This window comes from Ovis aries, chromosome 7, assembly GCF_016772045.2.
Source record: "Ovis aries strain OAR_USU_Benz2616 breed Rambouillet chromosome 7, ARS-UI_Ramb_v3.0, whole genome shotgun sequence".
NCBI classification, from domain to species: domain Eukaryota; kingdom Metazoa; phylum Chordata; class Mammalia; order Artiodactyla; family Bovidae; genus Ovis; species Ovis aries.
This window is the reverse complement of record NC_056060.1, coordinates 78,794,422-78,813,291: the sequence shown is the minus strand read 5'-3', so window position 1 is coordinate 78,813,291 and position 18,870 is coordinate 78,794,422. Positions and strand designations below refer to the sequence as shown.

General features: G+C 51.0%; 1 protein-coding gene and 1 non-coding gene across 6 annotated transcripts in view; one reads left to right on the top strand and one right to left on the bottom strand.

The window, feature by feature from the left end:
* ACTN1 (actinin alpha 1) overlaps positions 1-18,870 on the top strand; it is a 95,435-nt gene that overhangs the window by 36,830 nt on the left and 39,735 nt on the right. For all 5 annotated transcript variants that reach the window (XM_027971946.2, XM_027971945.2, XM_027971947.2 and 2 more), the window contains exon 2: positions 16,535-16,649. In XM_027971946.2, coding sequence (XP_027827747.1) covers positions 16,535-16,649 — 115 coding nt within the window. The remainder of the gene's footprint in view (positions 1-16,534; positions 16,650-18,870) is intronic.
* TRNAG-CCC (transfer RNA glycine (anticodon CCC)) lies at positions 14,046-14,118 on the bottom strand. Its single transcript has one exon. It is a non-coding gene; the product is annotated as a tRNA-Gly (tRNA).

Below are 18,870 nucleotides of genomic sequence, written 5' to 3'. Positions count from 1 at the left end.
GCCGCTGACCCTCGCTTTGCTCCCCTAGCGCAGGGTTGTTGAGTAGGTTTGCTGAGATAGCGCGTGCCTCACTGAGTGGTAATAATAGTCTGCATCTTTGAGCAACTCTGAGGCCTTATCCCCTCTCTCCTCCCCTCCTCGAGGGGCTCCCAGATGTCCACTTTGCCTCCATTATCCCCTCCTTGAATTTGAGGGCTCAACGCTGTCCTTTCCTCTGGAACAAGGTTTGGGGGAGGCTGCCTCTCTCACGCCCTGCACACTTTCTGAGCTGAAGTCCGAAGCGGGGAGACACAGTGGGTGTGGATCTCCCAGCTCCCTGGAGGCTGTGCACACACTCACCCACAGACGGTAGCCCTGGTCCCGCCTCCTCCCAGCAGTCGGTTGAGAAGGCCTGGCCAGATCTGCCTACAGCTGCTCTTTCCACCCTTCCAGAGATGTGGAAGTTTCCACAGACATTTCAGTTCCTCAGTCTCCCCTCCCCGTTCCTGATCCCCCTGCCGCCCTGTCCCTTGAGCCGGGCTGGCCCCGCTGAGGTGTTGGCCAGCCACCTGGCCAGCAAGCCTGCTGTGCTGGGCTGCCCACGCGCTGGGTCACAGCTGGGTCTTGGTGGAGACTGGGAGGGTGGAGATGGCTTTGGGCTACGTCCGCCTGGGCCTGGGTGGTGTTTTTCACAGCCCCAAAGTTGCCCATGATTTCTTAATAAGGGGGTTTGAGGGTTTCTGTGCTGCTTTATGGAGGGTCTTCCCAGGTGGTACTAGTGGTAAAGAGCTCTCTTGCCAGTGCAAGAGACATAAGAGATGCAAATTTGATCCCTGGGTCCGGAAGATCCCCTGGAGGAGGGCATGGCAACCCTCTCCAGTAATTCTTGCCTGGAGGATCCCGTGGACAGAGGAGCCTGGTGGGCTACAGTCCATGGGGTCGCAAGGAGTCGGACACGACTGAAGTGACTTTGCATGCATGCACGTGCGCACTGCTTTATAATGTGCTGTGTCTGTATTTTGGGGGAAGAAATTTTATTTTCCTGGACATTGGATGAAGAGGTTGACTTCATTAGGCTCCCCCGACTCATGGCCCACTTGCAGGTCCATCCATGCAAGGCCACTGCATAAAACATATCATGTTTTACCCTAAAATCTCCCCGCGACGGTCATGCCATTGGTCCCCCACCCCTCCCCTTCCAATACAGATGACAGAATGACACCTGTTCTCCCAAGGACCCCAGCGTTCACTGCGTGAGAATTTCTATGAGAGATTTCTGGGGTGGATTGTTGGGCAGGTGCATGCTGCACCGCATAATGTAGCAATGGCTTGCTCTCCAGCATGGCTGCACAGCCCACCCTTCCAGCCAGGCACGAGGGCTCCCAGATTCCTCAACCGCAGTGGTATTTGGGATAATCACCTCTGTAATTGTTTGCCAGTCTCTTGGGGGTAAAGGGCGAATTATTGTTTTATATGCAACTGAGGAGGAATTCTTAAAGTGCCAAGCCTTCTGTTCCCTTCCTCCATTCAGTGTTCCTGGAACCAGAAACTTCCTCTTCGGTATGGAGTGATTGCAGAAAGCTCCGACTCCCCAGGGAGTGGCAGTTTATAGACAGTCTGTTCATGCTTCATCCTCCCCACCCCTACCCAGAGTGCACATCACTGGCGTGGTTCCTTGTGGCTTGCAATGCTTGAGCAGCTGCTGGGTTCTCAGCTTGTGCCCCCTGCCACCTGCTTTCTGCTTAGGGCATCTCTGGTTCCCTGAAGGCTCTGGGTTCCCTGGAGCTTTGAACTTTCTCTTGGGAGGCTGTGTTTCTACTTGGATTCGGTGTGAGGGCATGTGGCGGTCCCTTGGGAGGGAGGTGTGGGCAGCATCATAGCATTGGTGTGGGTTCTGGGCTGAGGTCGTCTTACTGATCATATGTTCTTGACTGGGTCAAGGAGCCCGGGGCCAGGGATTACTGGGGCACAGGGCTGGCTGGTGCATGCTGGCCCAGACTCAGGCACGCACCAGGCACCCGGGCAACCTCTGTAACCCCTGGATGGTCCAGGTGACCATCTAGAACACACAGGCAGTTCCATGGATCCTGAGCATTTTCTATTATCTCACTCGTTTCTGTGAGCATCTGTATTTTATTTCTTGTATTTAAATAGGGAACTCTAGATATTATTAACAACTTGTCACGTGCTAGGCTTTTTGCAAGGGCTTCCCAAGTGCACAGTGGTAAAGAACCTGCCTGCCAGTGTAGGAGGCACAAGAGATACGGGTTCAGTCCCTGGGTTGGGAAGATCCCCTGGAGGGAGGGCATGGCAGCTCACTCCAGTATTCTTGCCTGGAGAATCCTGTGGACAGAGGAGCCTGGTGGGCAATAGTCTATAGGGTCGCAAAGAGACGGACACGACTGAGTGAGTTTGCAAATGTTAGCTCATGGAAACCCCTCAACAGCCTAGGGAGAAAGACTGAGGCTCAAAAAGGGCAAGGATTTGCTCAGGTCTCAGTGTTAGTAAATGGCAGAACCAGATCAAATCCAAGTCTTCTGCCCCCAAATGCATTCTCTTAAGCATGAAGCCCGTGGTCCCTAGTGTGGTCTCCAGGCCAGCAGCATCAGCACCAGGTGGATTGTTGTGGGAAATGCAGTTAACTATAGAAGCAGAAGTCTGGAGGGATCCATAAATCTGGTCTAGCGAGCCCTCCAGGTGATTCTAATGCATGTTCAAGTTTGAGAACCACTGCGTGGAGCTACTCTGCTCCACGTTTTTCCATTTATTTGTTTGTTGCCCTGCTCTTGTGTCGTTGGGCCAAGGCTCAGACTTTGGGCCTTGGCCTCTCTTCAGGGGTTTCCTGCTCACCAGAGAGGTGCTGGATGGCATCACTGACTCGATGGACGTGAGTTTGAGTGAACTCTGGGAGTTGGTGATGGACAGGGAGGCCCAGTGTGCTGCAGTTCATGGGGTTGCAAAGAGTTGGACACGACTGAGCGACTGAACTGAACTGAACTGAGAAGAGGTGCAGTGGCTATCTCTATTAGGTCTGGGGTCTCTAGGAACCCCTTCCCAGTCCCTGAAAGCATTGGTCAGGGCTGATGTCCCCACTGCCTCCAGCTCCAAGCTTCTGGAGGTGATAGTTCCTGACCCTGTGCTAAAGGAGATGCCTTGAGAGGGCAGGGGTCCCAGGGGTGGACTGTGGGACAGGCCAGAACAGAAGCTCCAGTCCAGCGGGTTATTCAGGGACACAGAGAAGAGACTTGGGAAACTTCTTGATCCAAGCAGTGTCTCTTTCTTTTCTGCAAATTTGTAATAAGTGGTTTGGCCTCTCCAGAGGCTCCCCCTTGAGGGGCTTGGAGCCCGGGCAGAATCTTTGTTCCCAGTCAGCAAAGCTAGCACACTCATTAGAAATGACCCTGGTGAGAGAGGGGTCGCTAACTGTACTGTACTTTACTTTTTGAGCCCCCACCATCAGTCCAGTACTGTGCCCTTTAATTCTTTTCACAACCCTAGGATTGATTATTCCCATTTCATGGATGCAACCATCAAGGCTTCAGGCTGTACAGTTGAGACACAGCTCAACCACACAGAGGAGTCAGGTTAGATGCTTGAGGTGGCCCGACCACAGATTCCCATATTTTATGAATACCAGGCAGGGCTTGAGCCTTGTCATGTGGGGAAGTTCTCTATGGAACTGAGTGGCCCGTGGCTCTCAGCCTCGTGCCAGGAAAACCAAATGACCTCACATGTGAATGGCTTTTCCTTCTTTGGGGAAGGAATGTGCAGGCCATTCCTGTGAGTTGCAGCCCACGTGGCCTGTGTGCTGTCAGATCCACAAGGGCCAGACTCAGAGTCCAGACATGGGGGAGGTGTCACAGGCAGGCCCACCCTCGGCTTGGCAGTGGGGAGCAGGCTGTTCTCGGCTTGGGCTCCCCAACTGGTGTGAAGTGTGCCCAGGAAGAGCCAACAGGCCTTTCATGGCTAAGCGGGTGTCCTGGAGTGTGACCTGCTCTTTGGAGTCACCACTCTCTGGGGAAGCAACAACAAGACCAGTGGGGGCTAAAGCCCACAGCTCAGGCCTGGCCCAAGTGCTACACATGGGCCCAAGATAAGCCCAGGCCTCCCCCCTTGGAATCTTGGTCTCAGTTACTTCAGTGCCTAGAGAGGGCGGGGGTCTGGGGCCTGCCTTTGAGACTGGTTCCTTGCCAGTGGGCCAAATGGGTTTTTAAAAGACTTAATGGGGTCTTGGAATATTTTCATTAAAAAAAAAAAGTTTTATTGATATATATAATTCACATACCATACAATTCACCCATTTAAAATGTACAATGTAATTTTTTTTAGCATATTCAGATATGTGCAACCATTACTGCAGTCTCATTTTCATCACCTCCAAAAGAAAGCCACCCCCCTTAGCTGTCACTGACCCCAGCCCGAAGCTACCACTACTCTAGGTCTGCCTCTTGTAGATACAGAGAGCACTTAGTCTGCGTCAGACACTGGGCTAAGCCTTCTGTGTTAGCTCACACGACCCTCTTTTAGAACAGCTGCACGGAATGAACTTTTTTTTTTTGGTCTTTGTCTTACTAATGTGGAGACTGAGGCTCCGCGAGTGCAGGATCTCAGAGCCCGTAGTGACAGAGCCTGCTGATGGCTGGACCGTTGCTGAGGCTCTTTCTTCCTGGGAGAGGCCAGCTGTGGATGGTGGGGGCTGCTGACACTCGTTGGCCTGGAGCTGGAAGGGAAGCCCTTGTTGCTTCACTGGGATCACACACCACCTGACTGAAAATGGCCCTGAAATCTCTCAGCAGCCCCAGGTTCAGCCAGCACCTGAAGGAAGGCCCTGGGCTGTCTTCAGGGGCCTTGGCAGGAAAGGGGCTGGGAGCTCTCCTCTCTCCAACCAGGACACGGTTATTAGGTCACATCACCTTCTAGGATGAGCCATTTGGCCCCCTGTGCCGTGGCCTCGGCCACCCTCCAGTCTTCTGGTGATGTCTCCCTGAATGGGCTGCAGGTGGACATAAGCCAGAAACACGGGCCCCTGCTCCTCCGCCTCCTGTTCTCCTCACCCTGGCCCGAGACTGGTCTTGGGGTTTCCTCATTAGCAGGAGAGAGATTACAGACCTCTTTCTTCCTAACTTGTAGAGCTCTGTGAATGATTAACTTGGATCAAATAGAAAGGGAATGGGAAGCGAGAGCGGCAGGGAGCAGACACTGAAGGGGCTCCTGTCCTGTCCTCACGCCTGGGTGTTCCGCCTCCATGGCCCTCACCTGTCAACAGCCCTGCACATCGTGATGTTCTGTATCCCCATTTGTCAGACAAAGCAACTGAGGCCACGCCCGGTTCATTAAAGCCACACAGCCACTGAGGGACAAAGGCCGGCTGGTTTAACATTTCTTAAAGCGTCTGCTGTGAACAGAGCACCAGACTGTCTTTAAGTACAGGAGATCTAATGTGGTCCTTTTTCACGCCATGCTAGGCTGTCATAGGTCTTGTTAGCCCCATCTTACAGATGGGCATCTTGAGGCTGGGATTGAGAATTTTGTCCAGAGAGACACAGCTAATGAAAGGTGTAGGTGGAGACCCAGCTCAGTCCAGTTACAGAGCTGAGCTCCGTTGAGAACCTCCAGCCACCTGCCTCTGAATTTCCGGTTCCCCAGCATTCACCTGACTTGGGGGGAAAGCGGGTGGGGAGGTGCTCTCTCAGAGCAGAGGAAACCACCCCACGGTTCAGCACCACTCCCAGGTGGGTGGAGAGCAAACAGAGCTGGGTGGAGATGTTCTTGGGGACTCTGCTTTTCATCTGTGAGTGAAGCAGCTGACAGCTTGCTTTGAAAGGCTGGAGGCCAGCCCTTGATAAGTTAACCAGATACTCCTGTTTACGTTACCAGAACCCTGGGCATTGAGATCACCGCTGGCAGGACTTTGCTCGGACAGCCCACCCAGTGCCCATGCCCTGGCCAGACTGGCCGTGTGTGGGGGTCAGAGGGAGTGAGAACTCCCTGGCTGGTCCCTAGTGACCTCCCCCAGGGCCAGCAGATGCTGCAGAGACCTCCGCCCTGAGTTCTCAAGGTGCCCTGGCCTGGTGCTTGAACGTGGCGGCCAGGAGTGGCAGAGGAGGAGGGCTCTGCCAGGCAGCCCTGGCAAGGCCCCCGCCCAGAGGGGTGCAGCAGGTTGGGAGGCTGCTGAACTGATATCTCAGGTGATGAGCCCTAGAGCCTGGACCAGGGTCCTGGTGCCCACCTCCAGGGAGGAGAAAACCATTCGATGAGAAGTCAGCTTGTATGGGAAGTTCTGCACCACCTTCAAGAGGTTTAGAAGCTTGTTTGGGCTTTTCTGGGCTGCTGGGCCAGGGGTTTTTCCTCTTAATTTCCTGACAGTTTGCTGTCTGACTGTTGAGGTGGACATGTGGGTATGATTGCTGCTTTATCTTCATGTCCTGGTCCCTAATTATGACTTTCCCTATAATATTTTACACTGATAAGGCACATTAGAGTTTTTCACAACCCTTTCTCTATATTTTATTCTTACTAATTCTTGTAAATAGGTGGGACAATTTTTCCTTTATCAATTCTTTTTTTATTTGGAAGTGTGTGTTTTCTCTCTGATCATTCAGGAACACTGACCCCACTCCACTGCCATTCCTAGTCCTCCTAGAGAAACCGGAAGTTCCTTCTGTCCCATCCCAGAGGTCTGATTTACCAGATAAATGTACACACTTCCAGGCAGGCTTTTCGTATATTTGCATAGTTATAAAAAAACAGACAGATGACTGCACATGGTATAAAATTCAGAAGAAACAAAAGAGTATTCTGTGAAAAGCAAACGCCACGCCCTCCCCTGTCAGGAGCCTCCTGCCTCCCTTCCCTGGAGGCAGCTGCTGGGCCAGGCCCTTGTGTGTCCTTCCAGGGATATTCTGGCATGAAGCTTTTAGGGACTACCCAGTGAAATAATAACAGGTGTCTTGTTGTGAGGGGTAGGCCGAAACGCTGATCATGCATTGAGTCACTGAGATGAAACTGCCCCCATGGACTTGACTGTATTGGCCTCTCTGACAAGGAGCAGAGCCCATCCATTGTGATCAGCCGTATTACACGGGAACAGAAGATGCCTGGCGTGCTCTCCTTGGTTGTGGTTTTTACGCTTGCGTGTTACGATGAGACAAGCTGCCGGGCTCCAACCTGCAGGGTCTGAGGGATGCTTTTGAGGTTACATAGGTAGAAACGGTTGGGGTGACTTATACCAGGCCACACTCATTCCTGGCTGAACCAGGGCAGAGCACAGGTTTCCTAATCCCTGTGCCTGAACAGTAACTCCCCGGAGTGAACTGGGGATCCCAGGGGAGCGGGAGGATATGCCTGGGAGAGATGTGGTCAGCACGTGAGTCTGGGGCCTGGCGGCCAGTGAGGTGGTACTGCTGTCTCCCACTTGCTGAGCCAGTCTCGATTGGCTGCGGGAGGAGGGGGTGTATCTTGTTCACCCTGCTGCAGGATCAGTGGACAGGTCAGCCAGGAGTGGACGGCCTGGCCTGAGGGGAGTGAGTGCCGGCAGGCAGAAGGCCAGGGAGGAGATGGGGGCCGCCAACCACATTTGCAGACGGATGGGCAAGGAAAAAGAAAAGGCGTCGGCAGTTCGGCTACAGGAACATGAGCTCTGCTGGCACTGGGATTTTGTTTCCATCACTTTCTCTCATTCATGTGATCGCACATAGTTTTAAGCCTGTGGTGCATACAGTTTTGGATCCTGCTCTTTTGTTAATTACATGTCAGCCTTTTCCCGTAATATATAGTTTCAGAACCCATCATTTTGGCCATCTAATGTTCCATTAAGTGGATGAACCATAATTTACTTAACTAATATTTTATTAATAGAATTTGGGGCTATCTCTAATTTTTTTCCTCTTAAGTAATGCTGGCAAGGATGTTTTTATACCCACGGCCCTCCTCTTTCTTGAGTCCCAGCTTTGGGCTCAGAGTCTTGCCCATTTTAGCCTCCCTTGGCGAGGTGCCTGCCACCAGAGATGTGCCCCGCATCAGCCTGCCCACTGTGACGTGTTGTGGCTTTGCCACTGTACCTACCCTTTAATGGGAATTAGCAGAAAGTTCCTTTTGCAGATGTGAGAAATGAAGATTGGTACCTTGGTTTGAGTTCACACAGCATGGTAGTGTGTGTACATGAATGTGTGGGGAACATCCATTGTTGTCCCTGGTGACAGGTGTGGGTCCCTGATCAAGCCCAAATGAGAAGAGCCCCTGTGGCCTCTCACAGGATGGACCTTGAGCTTCTGATTCCAGATTCCCAGATGGCTGATGCTGGCAGTGGTCTGCGAGGAATGTTGACCCTGCTGGGCGCAGCTGTCTGCTGAGTGCGTGTGTTAACGCACACGTTCCCGTGTGGTAACTCTTTTGTTAGGAGACTTAGAAAGGTTTCATGTTTTCCCACAGTGGAACCAGGGACCCTGTCAGTCTTCATTCAGATTTAGCCTGCCTGTATCTTTTCAGGGGGCTGTGGAATGTCTTTCTTTTATATTGTCCTAGCGTTAAAAAATCTCCAAGTCCAGATTTCTGGCTCATCTTCACTCGAGGTCTGCCACCTGAGGACCCATGCTCCCTTATGGAGCCAAGGAGAGAAGCCTCCTGTCTCCTCCACGCCTGCCCTGGTCCTGAAGCCGTGCTCTGATCACCACTTACCAGCTTGCAACCAGTCCTTGGTTCCCATGCTGTTTTCCTGAGTAGAAACCCACCGGAGAGCCCAAGAGGGCTTTTGTTTCAAGAAAAATCCTTGCGTACACATGGAGGAGGCGAGGTCTCACCAGTCCCACTTTCTTACGCTTGCCTTACTGTGCTTTAATTAAACCTCTTTGTGCTTTAGTCTCCCCATCTGTGAAATGGGGAGAGTAATAGCGTCTGCCTCATCATGTTGTCGTGAAGATTGAGTTAAAAGGGCTAAAGCCTGCAGAAGGGGATCCAGCATAGAGTGAGTGCCCAACAGATGTTAGATGCTGCTGTTATTATTATTATTGATGGCATATGTGTCTGTTTCCTCTAGACTAGATTCTCAGCCAGGGAGTGTTTTTTTGTTATCGCAAATTGAGGTGAGGGATGTTACATGCATGTAGTGGGAAGGTCCAGGAATGCTGCTCTACATCCCGTGATGTACGGGACAGGCCCTAAACCCTAAACAAAGTAGTAGCCCATGCGAAATATCAACGGTCTTGAGCTTGAGAAACTCCGCTCAGACATTGAAGCGTGTGATTCTTGGTCCAGCTGAACTCCTCAAACATCTCTGAACCAACTTTTCAAGGGCTGCTTTGCACTTTTGAAGAATCAGTATTAATAAGGGACCTACTTAGCTCAGCCATGAGGGGGTGCTTGGCTCAGCACCTTCACCAAGCACATGCCTTTGTTGGGTAACACACCCAGCACTTGGTCTATCTTTTATTACATTGAATTCTAGTCTTCCTGTCCTTCATCCCAGTAACAGTAGCTCCCATTTATCCAGCCTTACGTGTGGGTGATTGTGCTTAGCACTTGCTGCATGTTGCCGCACTGATCCGCAGCACCCTTCCAAGTGTATTCTATTATTATACCCATTTTACAGATGTGGAGGTTGAGGGTTGGAGAATTAAAGTCATTTGCCCAGTGACTTCACTTTCACTTTTCACTTTTCATACACTGGAGAAGGAAATAGCAACCCACTCCAGTTTTCATGCCTGGAGAATCCCAGGGATGGAGGAGCCTAGTGGGCTGCCGTCTATGGGGTCGCACAGAGTCGGACACGACTGAGGTGACTTAGCAGCAGCAGCAGCCCAGGGTTACTCAGGGTCAGAGGTGGGATTAGAACTAGATCAGTCTTGCTGTAGAACACATGTTCCTTACCATTCCTGCCTGCCTAGTTCTGCCCAGGGCTGCACCCAACATGTTTATTTGCTTGTCCATAGGAGGGTCTTTCAAATATTTGGATGAGCCCCTGAGTCCACTCTTCTGTCTTTCTGGTCAGGGAGCCCCAGTTCCCAGAGTTCTTCTCAAAGACATGTTTCTGGTCTGCTCACCATCCAGAATATTCTTCCATCTCTGGACAAGCAGCTGCCTGCCTCGGGACTCCCCTTTCCTCTCTCCATCATGCTACCCCCAGAGAGGCAGCCCACCCTACGCCAGCTCTACTAATGGTCCATCTACTCAAGACACTCTCTGCCAGTGCTGACTGGAGTCTCTCTGGGTGGTATTTTTGCTTCACAGTGACAGTTTCCCATGACTTGCCACAGATTGAGTTCACCTGTCTGCCCTTGGCTCTGCTGTTCCCTCCCAGCACCCCAGCCACACCTGCGCCCGAAATCCCCATTGTCGTGGCGGAGCAGAAAGTGTGTGGGGCTGGGAGTCAGGAGGCCAGGTTGTGAACATACCCCAGCTGTGTGGCTTAGGAAAAATCACTCACCCTCTCTGGTCCGTGTGTCCCAGTTGTGAAGTGAGGGTTTGGCTCTGATGTGCCAAGCATTTCTCCCAGCTCTAACGTTCTTTGATGACATGTGTTGAATGGCATGAACTTGTAATAATTATCTCTAATTATTGTGGTAACAGTAACGAGAGGTAATTACGGAGCAGCCCCTGTGTTCCAGACCTTCTTTTCAGTGTTTTAAGAGGATTGTCCCAGGAAATTCTCCACCAACCCCGTGCTGTTATTACTCCATTTTACAGACAAGCGCCTTGAGGCAGAGACACCTTGAGTCGCTTGCCTGAGGTTATCACCTGGCTAGGAATGGATGAGCTCGGGTTTACCTTGTCTTCTTCAGAGTGGTAGAATCCTTCCAGTCTTTTGGATTCCTGCTCTGTGAAGTGATTTTTATCTTCAATTAAAAAATAAAATTTTTTTTGGCCGCACTGTGTGGCTTATGGGATCTTAGTTTCCCAGCCAGAGATTGAACCCATGCCCTCAGCAGTGAGAGAGCGGAGTCCCTCCAGGGGTTCCCTCTGTGGAGCTTAAGCAAGTCCTGTGACCTTCCTGTGCTCAGCATCTTGTGTTTCCCTCCTCCCACCAAGGTCATGACCCTAAATACCACTTGACTTCAAAAGCTCAGCCCCTGACTCATGCTTATGGGGTAATCCTCTGTACCCCAGACCCCAGCTGGGTGTGATTATTCAGACACCTTTTAGAATCTAAAATTTAGTCAGCAATGATGTTAGTGACTACTACGTGCATACTTAATATATTTCAAACCACATTAGTATTAATATTATAATTAATAAAAATTAACAACTTAGTATGTTAATATTAGCTTTTCCTGATTTTTTTTGTGTGTGTGTGGTAAGATACACTGTATTGTTTAACCTTTGTTGCAGTCCTATCTGGTAGATGCTATTATCCCCCATTTACAGATGTGAAAACTGAGGCTGAAAAAGGCCTGTGGGGCTAAAGTCACATGCTAGTGCATCTGCTGGGAGGGATTGGGGGCAGGAGGAAAAGGGGATGACGGAGGATGAGATGGCTGGATGGCATCACCGACTCGATGGACGTGAATCTGAGTGAACTCCGGGAGTTGGTGACGGACAGGGAGGCCTGGCGTACTGTGATTCATGGGGTCGCAAAGAATTGGACACGACTGAGCGACTGAACTGAACTGAACTGAGTATATCTGAGCTGGGAAGTAGGGAAAGCATGTTCTTGAAAGCCATTTGCCATATTTTAAGAAAATATAGGGACTGTCCTGGCAATCCAGTGGTTAGGACTCGGTGCTTTCATTGCCAGGGGCCTGGGTTTGATCCCTAATCAAGGAACTAAAATCCCACCAGCCACATGACTCAGCCCCACCCCATCCCCCCTGCTGCAAAAAAGGGAGATATATGGACAGGATACTTGTTAAAGATGTAATGGAAAGCCCTTAGAAGATCTCATGTGAAAGCAGAGAGAGCCAGCAGAGAATGTAGACAGAGTTGCTTCTCTCCCCATCATCTCCATGGGCCTTGACTCAGCTCCTGCGTCCCATACTCCGCACCCCCCGTTGGAGCCGGGCCAGGGCGTTTGCAGCCTTGAACTACAGTGCTGGATAGTTACCCTCTTTGTCTCCTAAAATCACCTTCATGCCAGATTACATGTGGGCAGATGCTTCCAGGTCAGTGAGAAGCTGAGCAGGGGTCCTCTGCCAGCCCCTCCCTTTCTGTCCAACGTTCTCTGAGGCTGTGCAGTGGGGCTGGAGGGGGGTGAAGGATGAGAAGGGAGTGAGCCCCACTGTAGCTCTGGCTGCCTTTCCAGCATGGAGCCCAGGCCCTTTCCCTAAGACCTGAGCTGTCTGCACACCCGATCTCATTATATAGCAAAGCAGGTCCTGGTAAAGTCTATCAGCTCCTATCTCCTTTGTCCAGGACAAAGCACGGACCCCCCTGACAGAACTCTTGGAGCAAGGGGAACCTCGGATGGGGCAGGGACTGGTTGGGAGTGAGGCAGCAAGATGCCATCTGCCTTTATTTGAAGTCAGGATGGATTGTAACCCTACTGGGGCAGCCCTGCCTGCCACGCCGGGACATCTGGGCTGGAGGCCGTGGGGCCAGGGTCTCTAGCATGGGTGTCCCCTGTGGCTGGTGGCTTTTCCTCCTGCCCAGGGGCGGGTGCCTCCCTCAGTCATAATTTGAGAGCTGGGGCTTCAGGACCAGGGCCTGCCCATGCCAGAGGAGGGTGTCTGTGTGGTGTGCAGGGAGGACCTCACTCCTGACTCTGTTGTTTCTTCTCCTGGGGCCCTGTCAGCCTCCTCTGATGGGGATCCACAAGGCCACGATCAAAGTCATAGGCTTTCTGCCCCAACAGCGCACTTTTAGCCCTCTTCCCATAACACATCGGGGCCAGTTCAGTAAAAGAGTCCTCAGATACAAGGTGTCATCTTGGGGACATGGAGCCTTACTTGCACGGATCGAGCTGGGTGGCTGGAGGAGGGAGGAGGGTGTGGGCTGGGAGCACACAGGGCTGAGTCCTCTGAGGCCTGTCCCCAGGGAGGTTCTGGAAGAGCTAATTTTCTCCTTCCTCTGATCATTTATTGAGCATGTTCTAAGTGGCAAGCACTTTGTAGATGTCTTCCTGTTAATCCGCCTGATATTTATAAAGTGCCAATGCTACCGCTATTTTGCGGCTGAGGGACCTGAGGTTTGGGAGGCGAGTCTGCAGCTCACACGGCTGGTAAAGAGTGGACCTGAGTGCTAAACCATATCTGGTTCCCCCCAGGTGCATGTTTTTGATCACTGAGTTTTTGTTTCCTCTGTGGCCCGCGCTTCGAGCTGGGTGCTGCTTGTTGGGGAGGCACTCAGAGGCCCCTTCCTGGCAGTCACCCTATTGGGGTCAGGACGGGGCCTTGGGGTCTTAGCCAAGTGTGGCCCCCTGTGGCTTCAGAGGCAGGCCTTTGTGGGAGGGAGTCTGGGCCTCCAGAGCTCCAGGACTGGCTTCTCCAGGAACTGGGGCTGGCTGCTTTCAACAGCACTTTTCCTCTTGCAAAAACGGTATCTTTTTCTCTCTTCCTCCTTCCTCTCACCCCATCCCCTCTCCACAACTGGGTGGTAAACAGTGAGATTTCACAGTCTCCCTAACTGTGAGGGTGCTGGCGATTCCCACCAGGACCCTGGCACCACTGGACCTGAAACTCTGTCTGAGCTGCTGGGGTGATCCACTTCCTGTCAAGTCAGCAGAAAACCCCAGGCAGAAGCTGAAGGTGGGCCTGGGAGGGAGATGAGGGGAAGGTACTGTGGAAATGCAAGATGGTGGTAAATGACCCACCCTCGTCAACGTAGAGTGTGGTGACACCAAGTGCATATAGGGACACATGGCATCTGGGAGAGAACAAGGAACCACAAACAAAATTACACCTATTGCAAAGATTTAAAAATTCTTTAATGTTTTTTTGCATCATAAAATTTACAGCAAAATGAAAAGAAAAACTAAGTAGCCTCTCATCCCCTGCTAGGTGTGCAGAGCCAGCACGAGAGGAAGGGGACCCAGTGAATACTCTTTGTTGTTTTTTTTTTCCTTTATTAAAATTATTTATTTGCTGTGCTAAGTCTTAGTTGCAGGACCTTTGATCTTCACTGCAGCATGTGGGATCTAGTTCCCTGACCAGGAATTGAACCTGGGCCCCCCGCATTGGGAGTGTGGAATCTTACCCGCTGGACCACCAGGGACGTCCTATAGATACTCTTTGCTGTCCTGCTGCATCTTCTTTCCTCTGAGCCAGAGGCTTCCTTGGGGTCCCTGAGCAAGCTGCCAGTCCCTTGCCCTGATACCCTTCAGGTGTGGCTGGATCTTCCTGGACCCTCTCGCTTTGTATTGCTTCCTCACTTGCTCCTTCACTCACTCAGTTGTCTCATTTTTACATCTACCAGAGTGTCTGTTGCACAGGGCAAGGATTTTTGTTATTTTGCTCAGCGCTGCATCTGTGACTGCGCTGAGACTCTAGGGTGAACACTTGTCCAGGTGTGAAGCTGACCAGCGGCCACCTTGCAGGGGGATTAGAGCAATGATGGAGGAGATGCAGGGTGTCAGGGGCTGACACATCGCCCCATGTGGTGGGTGGCTATCCGGAAGGCTTTCTGGAGGAGGTGACCTCTTAGCCCAGTCTTAGAAGAAGAGTGTGAGTTGGCCAAGCCTGATATAGAGGACACTCCAGGCTGAGGAGTCAGTGTGCGTCTCCTGCCCACCTTCAGTCTGTGAGTCAGGTTCATCAAACTTTGGGACAGCCCACACATCCCTCTTGCCTATCATGGGAGTGGGCTTGCCTGTAGAGTGGAGATGTGTTTGCAGGGAGAGAAAAGAGTATCCTGTGTGGCTAAGTGCCTAGTGAAATATGATTTAAGAATGAGGCCTGGACTTTCCTGGTGGTCCAGTGGATAAGAATCCACCTGCCAGTGCAGGAGACCTGGGTTCAATCCCTGGTCTCAGAAGATCTCACATGCCTCGAGGCAGCTAAGCCCATGTGCCACAACTACTGAGCCGCATGCTGCAACTACTGAAGCCTGTGTGCCCTGGAGCTGGCAGTGAGAAGCCCACACCCCTCAACTAGGGAGTGACCCCCGCTTATCTCAACTAGAGAAAGCCTGTGCACAGCAGCAAAGACCTAGCAGAGCCATAAATAAATTAAAAAATAACAAAAAAGGAATGAGGCCCAATGTTGGGGGAGTGTCATAACACAGCCTTCTTTCCCCCCTTGTGTGACTGCTGTCTCCGCTTCTTGCTCCAGGCTCTTCAACTCTTGCTTATAAACCTGCTCAGCTGTTTGTTCTCCCCAGTCCTCACTGGTGTGGCATCCTCTTCTGCCCATTTTCGCCACTTCACTTTGGAGTTCCCCAGGGCAAGAGGAAGTGGTGGTGGGGGTCATGAGTCTGGTGATCTTTCCAAAGAGGAGTATTTCTAGCGTGGATGCTGCTGTTTTGATGAATAGCTCACTCTCACCATTGCCACTTGGCAGCGTGGGTGGGGAGAGACCTGGCTGGCCCTGCTGGGGGTGCCTGAATGGTGGCTCTTGAGCCCCTGTGTAACTGAGAGTACCATTTGGTGCAGAGAAGTCTTGAGTCACCAAAGAATAGTTTGGATGTAAAGCAGGAAAGCTCTTCTCTGTTTGTGAGCTGGGGAGAGGCACTTGCCCGGGTTTCGTTTGGATGGGCGAGTGAAACTGAAGTGCACACTTTTTATTTCTTGTGTTTGTTGAGCCACCCTCTTCCTTGAGTGAGCCACCAGGAGGTGCTTTTGGCCTGGGACAGCTTGGTTGATGACCTGCCTGGTCATCTGCTTAAGACAGAAGCTTCAAGGTTGCTGTTCTCTCCCCACAGATTAGAAAATTACAGTGGTGATGATCTTTCATTTAGTCTCCTTACAGTCCCTTTTAAAAATTCTTGCTCATACTTTTGCAGTTTAAGGTGCCTCCACCTCCCACCTCCAGTATACACACATATACCATGGGGTACTTACCTGTCTCCTTATCCAGACACTATTCCTCTGAATTCTGTCCCCAGTAAACCTGATTAATGCTCTTCATTAGCTAGCTGCCAAGTGGGCAAGGATTTAATAAATTTATTTACCCTAAGGTGTTAATGAGGCTTAATGTTTTACCTCTGGGATACTCCACCTTGTAACTGTCAAGATCGATACTAAGCTTAAAATCTAAGAGGTAAATTGCCAAGAACAGAATCATACCACTTCTAAATGTAGGTGGGGATAATGGTTTTGGAAGAAGGTCGGGAGGGTGTACTTTAAAAGGAGGATGCTGCTTTATCCATCCCACTGTGCCCACCTGTGCTGCTGGCCCTGCAGGGCGACCCCTCAGCTATTGCCCTGCGATGAGGTGAAGGAGATTGTGTGGGAAAATGATGCTGAGAGGTTTCATGGGCTCTACTGAGGGCTCTTTCTTGCCCTCTTTGACCCTGTCAGATGTCTTAACCAACAAGGATGACAACACCAGCCCACTCGGCATCTTGCACAAAACAGCCGGGAAAATGACATGAGGCAGCCAGGTCCTGGGGACACAGTGAGGCTCGTGAGAGCCTCAGAGACCTTGTGGCTTGTGGGAGAGCCTGACCACTTGCTCTTCTTTCCTTCCTGCAGACGTTTACAGCATGGTGCAACTCCCACCTCCGGAAGGCAGGAACACAGATCGAGAACATCGAGGAGGACTTCCGGGACGGCCTGAAGCTGATGCTACTGCTGGAGGTCATCTCAGGTGAGCTGGACCCCTGGTCTTGGCAGTGCCAGGGCAAAGGTGATGCCAGATGGGCAGGGTCACCATGGCCTAGGATCAGACACTGCCCACTGGCCTCTGCCCCTTTGGGAATGCTGCCCCGACACCTCTGCTTCTGCTCCATCTTTGGTTGGGGCTAGCTTTGGAGCTTTTGAAAAAGTGGGAGATGGCGTGTGATTTCGGACCCCGAGACTGAGTTTGGGCTTGGCTCTGCTGCTGACCGTCTGTGTGTCCTTGGACAAGTCACCGCCTTTCTGCCTCAGCATCCTCATTTGCATAAAGAGCAGTCTGAAGGTGGGTCTCTGGGGTCTCTTCTCCAAGGCTAGAATTCTTTGGTCAGGAAAGCAACCACATCTGACCGTCTCCAAACGCTGGCTCCTCTGCTGCCTGTCCACCTATATCAAGGTGATCCTAGTTCCTTATCCAGCCCCCTGTTTGCGATTTAGATGTCCAGATATCTGGAGGGACAGCTCATCTCTCCAATGCCTATCTCCACTTTCTTATAAATACTGTTCCTCCACCATCCCTTAAGGGTTGGAGGTCCTTGAGATTCTAGCCTTGGCTTACACACTGGGCAACCTTAGCTGCTTTCTTCACTTTATCTTCTCTCTTGATGCCACTGAGTCCTAGACTAGGGTCAGTCCAGCCTTCTCCTTGGAGCCTCCTCTTAAATCCGGAATTGCAGTGGGCATCTTCACCCGTTTGTGCCCCAGGTTTCAATACTGCGTACCACGCCTGGCCCTTGCAAACCTCTCTCCTCCTGCAGTCTCCATCTTGTCCTTCTAAGCCTTGTTCAGGAATCTTAGACAGCTCTTCCTTTGGCATTTAAGTTTCATTCATTCTGTTTTCTTCTTCTGTTCTTCTTTGACCTCTGCTACGCACATACTGTGCCTGCATCAGCTTTCACCTAGATGATGTCCAGAGGCCTTTGATCCCTCCTCCCAGCTCCCCCCTTCTCACTGGCCTCCATCACCCACACATAGCCAGAGGGTCCATCTAATAGCCCAAATAAGGTTGTACTGTTCCCTGCTTGAAACTTTTCAGTGCCTCCCTGGGGCTTTGTACCTGCAGCTCACATTCTTTAACATAGCTAGCAGAATCCTTCATGAGCTAGCACCTGCTTTGTTTTCGACCAACTGTTCCCAAAAAGGTGTCAGACTTCAGACTCTCTGCCACAGGAAGACATGCAGCCCTCCCCACGTGTGTGTCTCCCTGCTCTCTGTTTTTGGTGCTTTTGCACAAACTCTGGCTGGCTTCTCTGCCCCTCAGTGCTATAAAATATTTCCACTGCAGGTGGGGGTAGGGTGTGTGTGTGTGTTCGTTGGGGCCGTTTTTAAATGTGCACAAAGGCACTGAGTACATTCACACTGTTGTGCAGCCGTCATCACCAATACTCATCTCCAGACTTTTTCATCATACCACACCAAGATGCCATGCCATCATTAAATGCCAACCTGCCGCCATCTCCTTCTCCCCCAGCCCCTGCCCACCACCATTCTACATTCCATCTCTGTGAACTTGGTTGTTCTAGGTTTCTCATATTAGTGCAGTCCTGTAGTATTTGTCCTTTTGTGACTGACTGACTTCATGTAGCATAAGGTGCTCATGGTTCCTCCATAAAGTAGCATGTACCAGAATCTCCTTCCTTTTTAAGACCAGACAATATTCCGCTGTGTACATATGTTCCACATTTTGTTTCTTCAGTCATCTGTCATTCACACTTGAGTCGTTTCCACATTGTGGGTATTGTGAGTAATACTGCAAAGAACATGGATATACAGATACTGTGTAAGCCTCTGCTTCCAGTTCTCTTGGGTATGTACCCAGAAGTGGAATTGTTGGATCCTAGGGTAATTCTGTGTTGAATTTTTTCAGGAACTGCCATATGTTTTCCTCTAACTGCCTTTTATTTATTTTTTTAAGTTTTAAATGTATTTTTTTAATTGAAGGGTAATTGCTTTACAGAATTGAGTTGGTTTCTGCCAAGCATCAACATGAATACATATGTCCCCTCCCTCTTGAACCTTCCTCCCATCTCCCGCCCCATCCCACTCCTCTAGGTTGTTACAGAACTCTAAATGCCTTTTAGAATGTCCTTCTTACCTCTTCCTCCAACATTTCTTAGTTCAAGCAAATCTGGCATTGTTCCTTTTCATTTTTTAAAAACTCAGTTTAGGCATCTCCTTCAGGAAGGCCTCCCTGA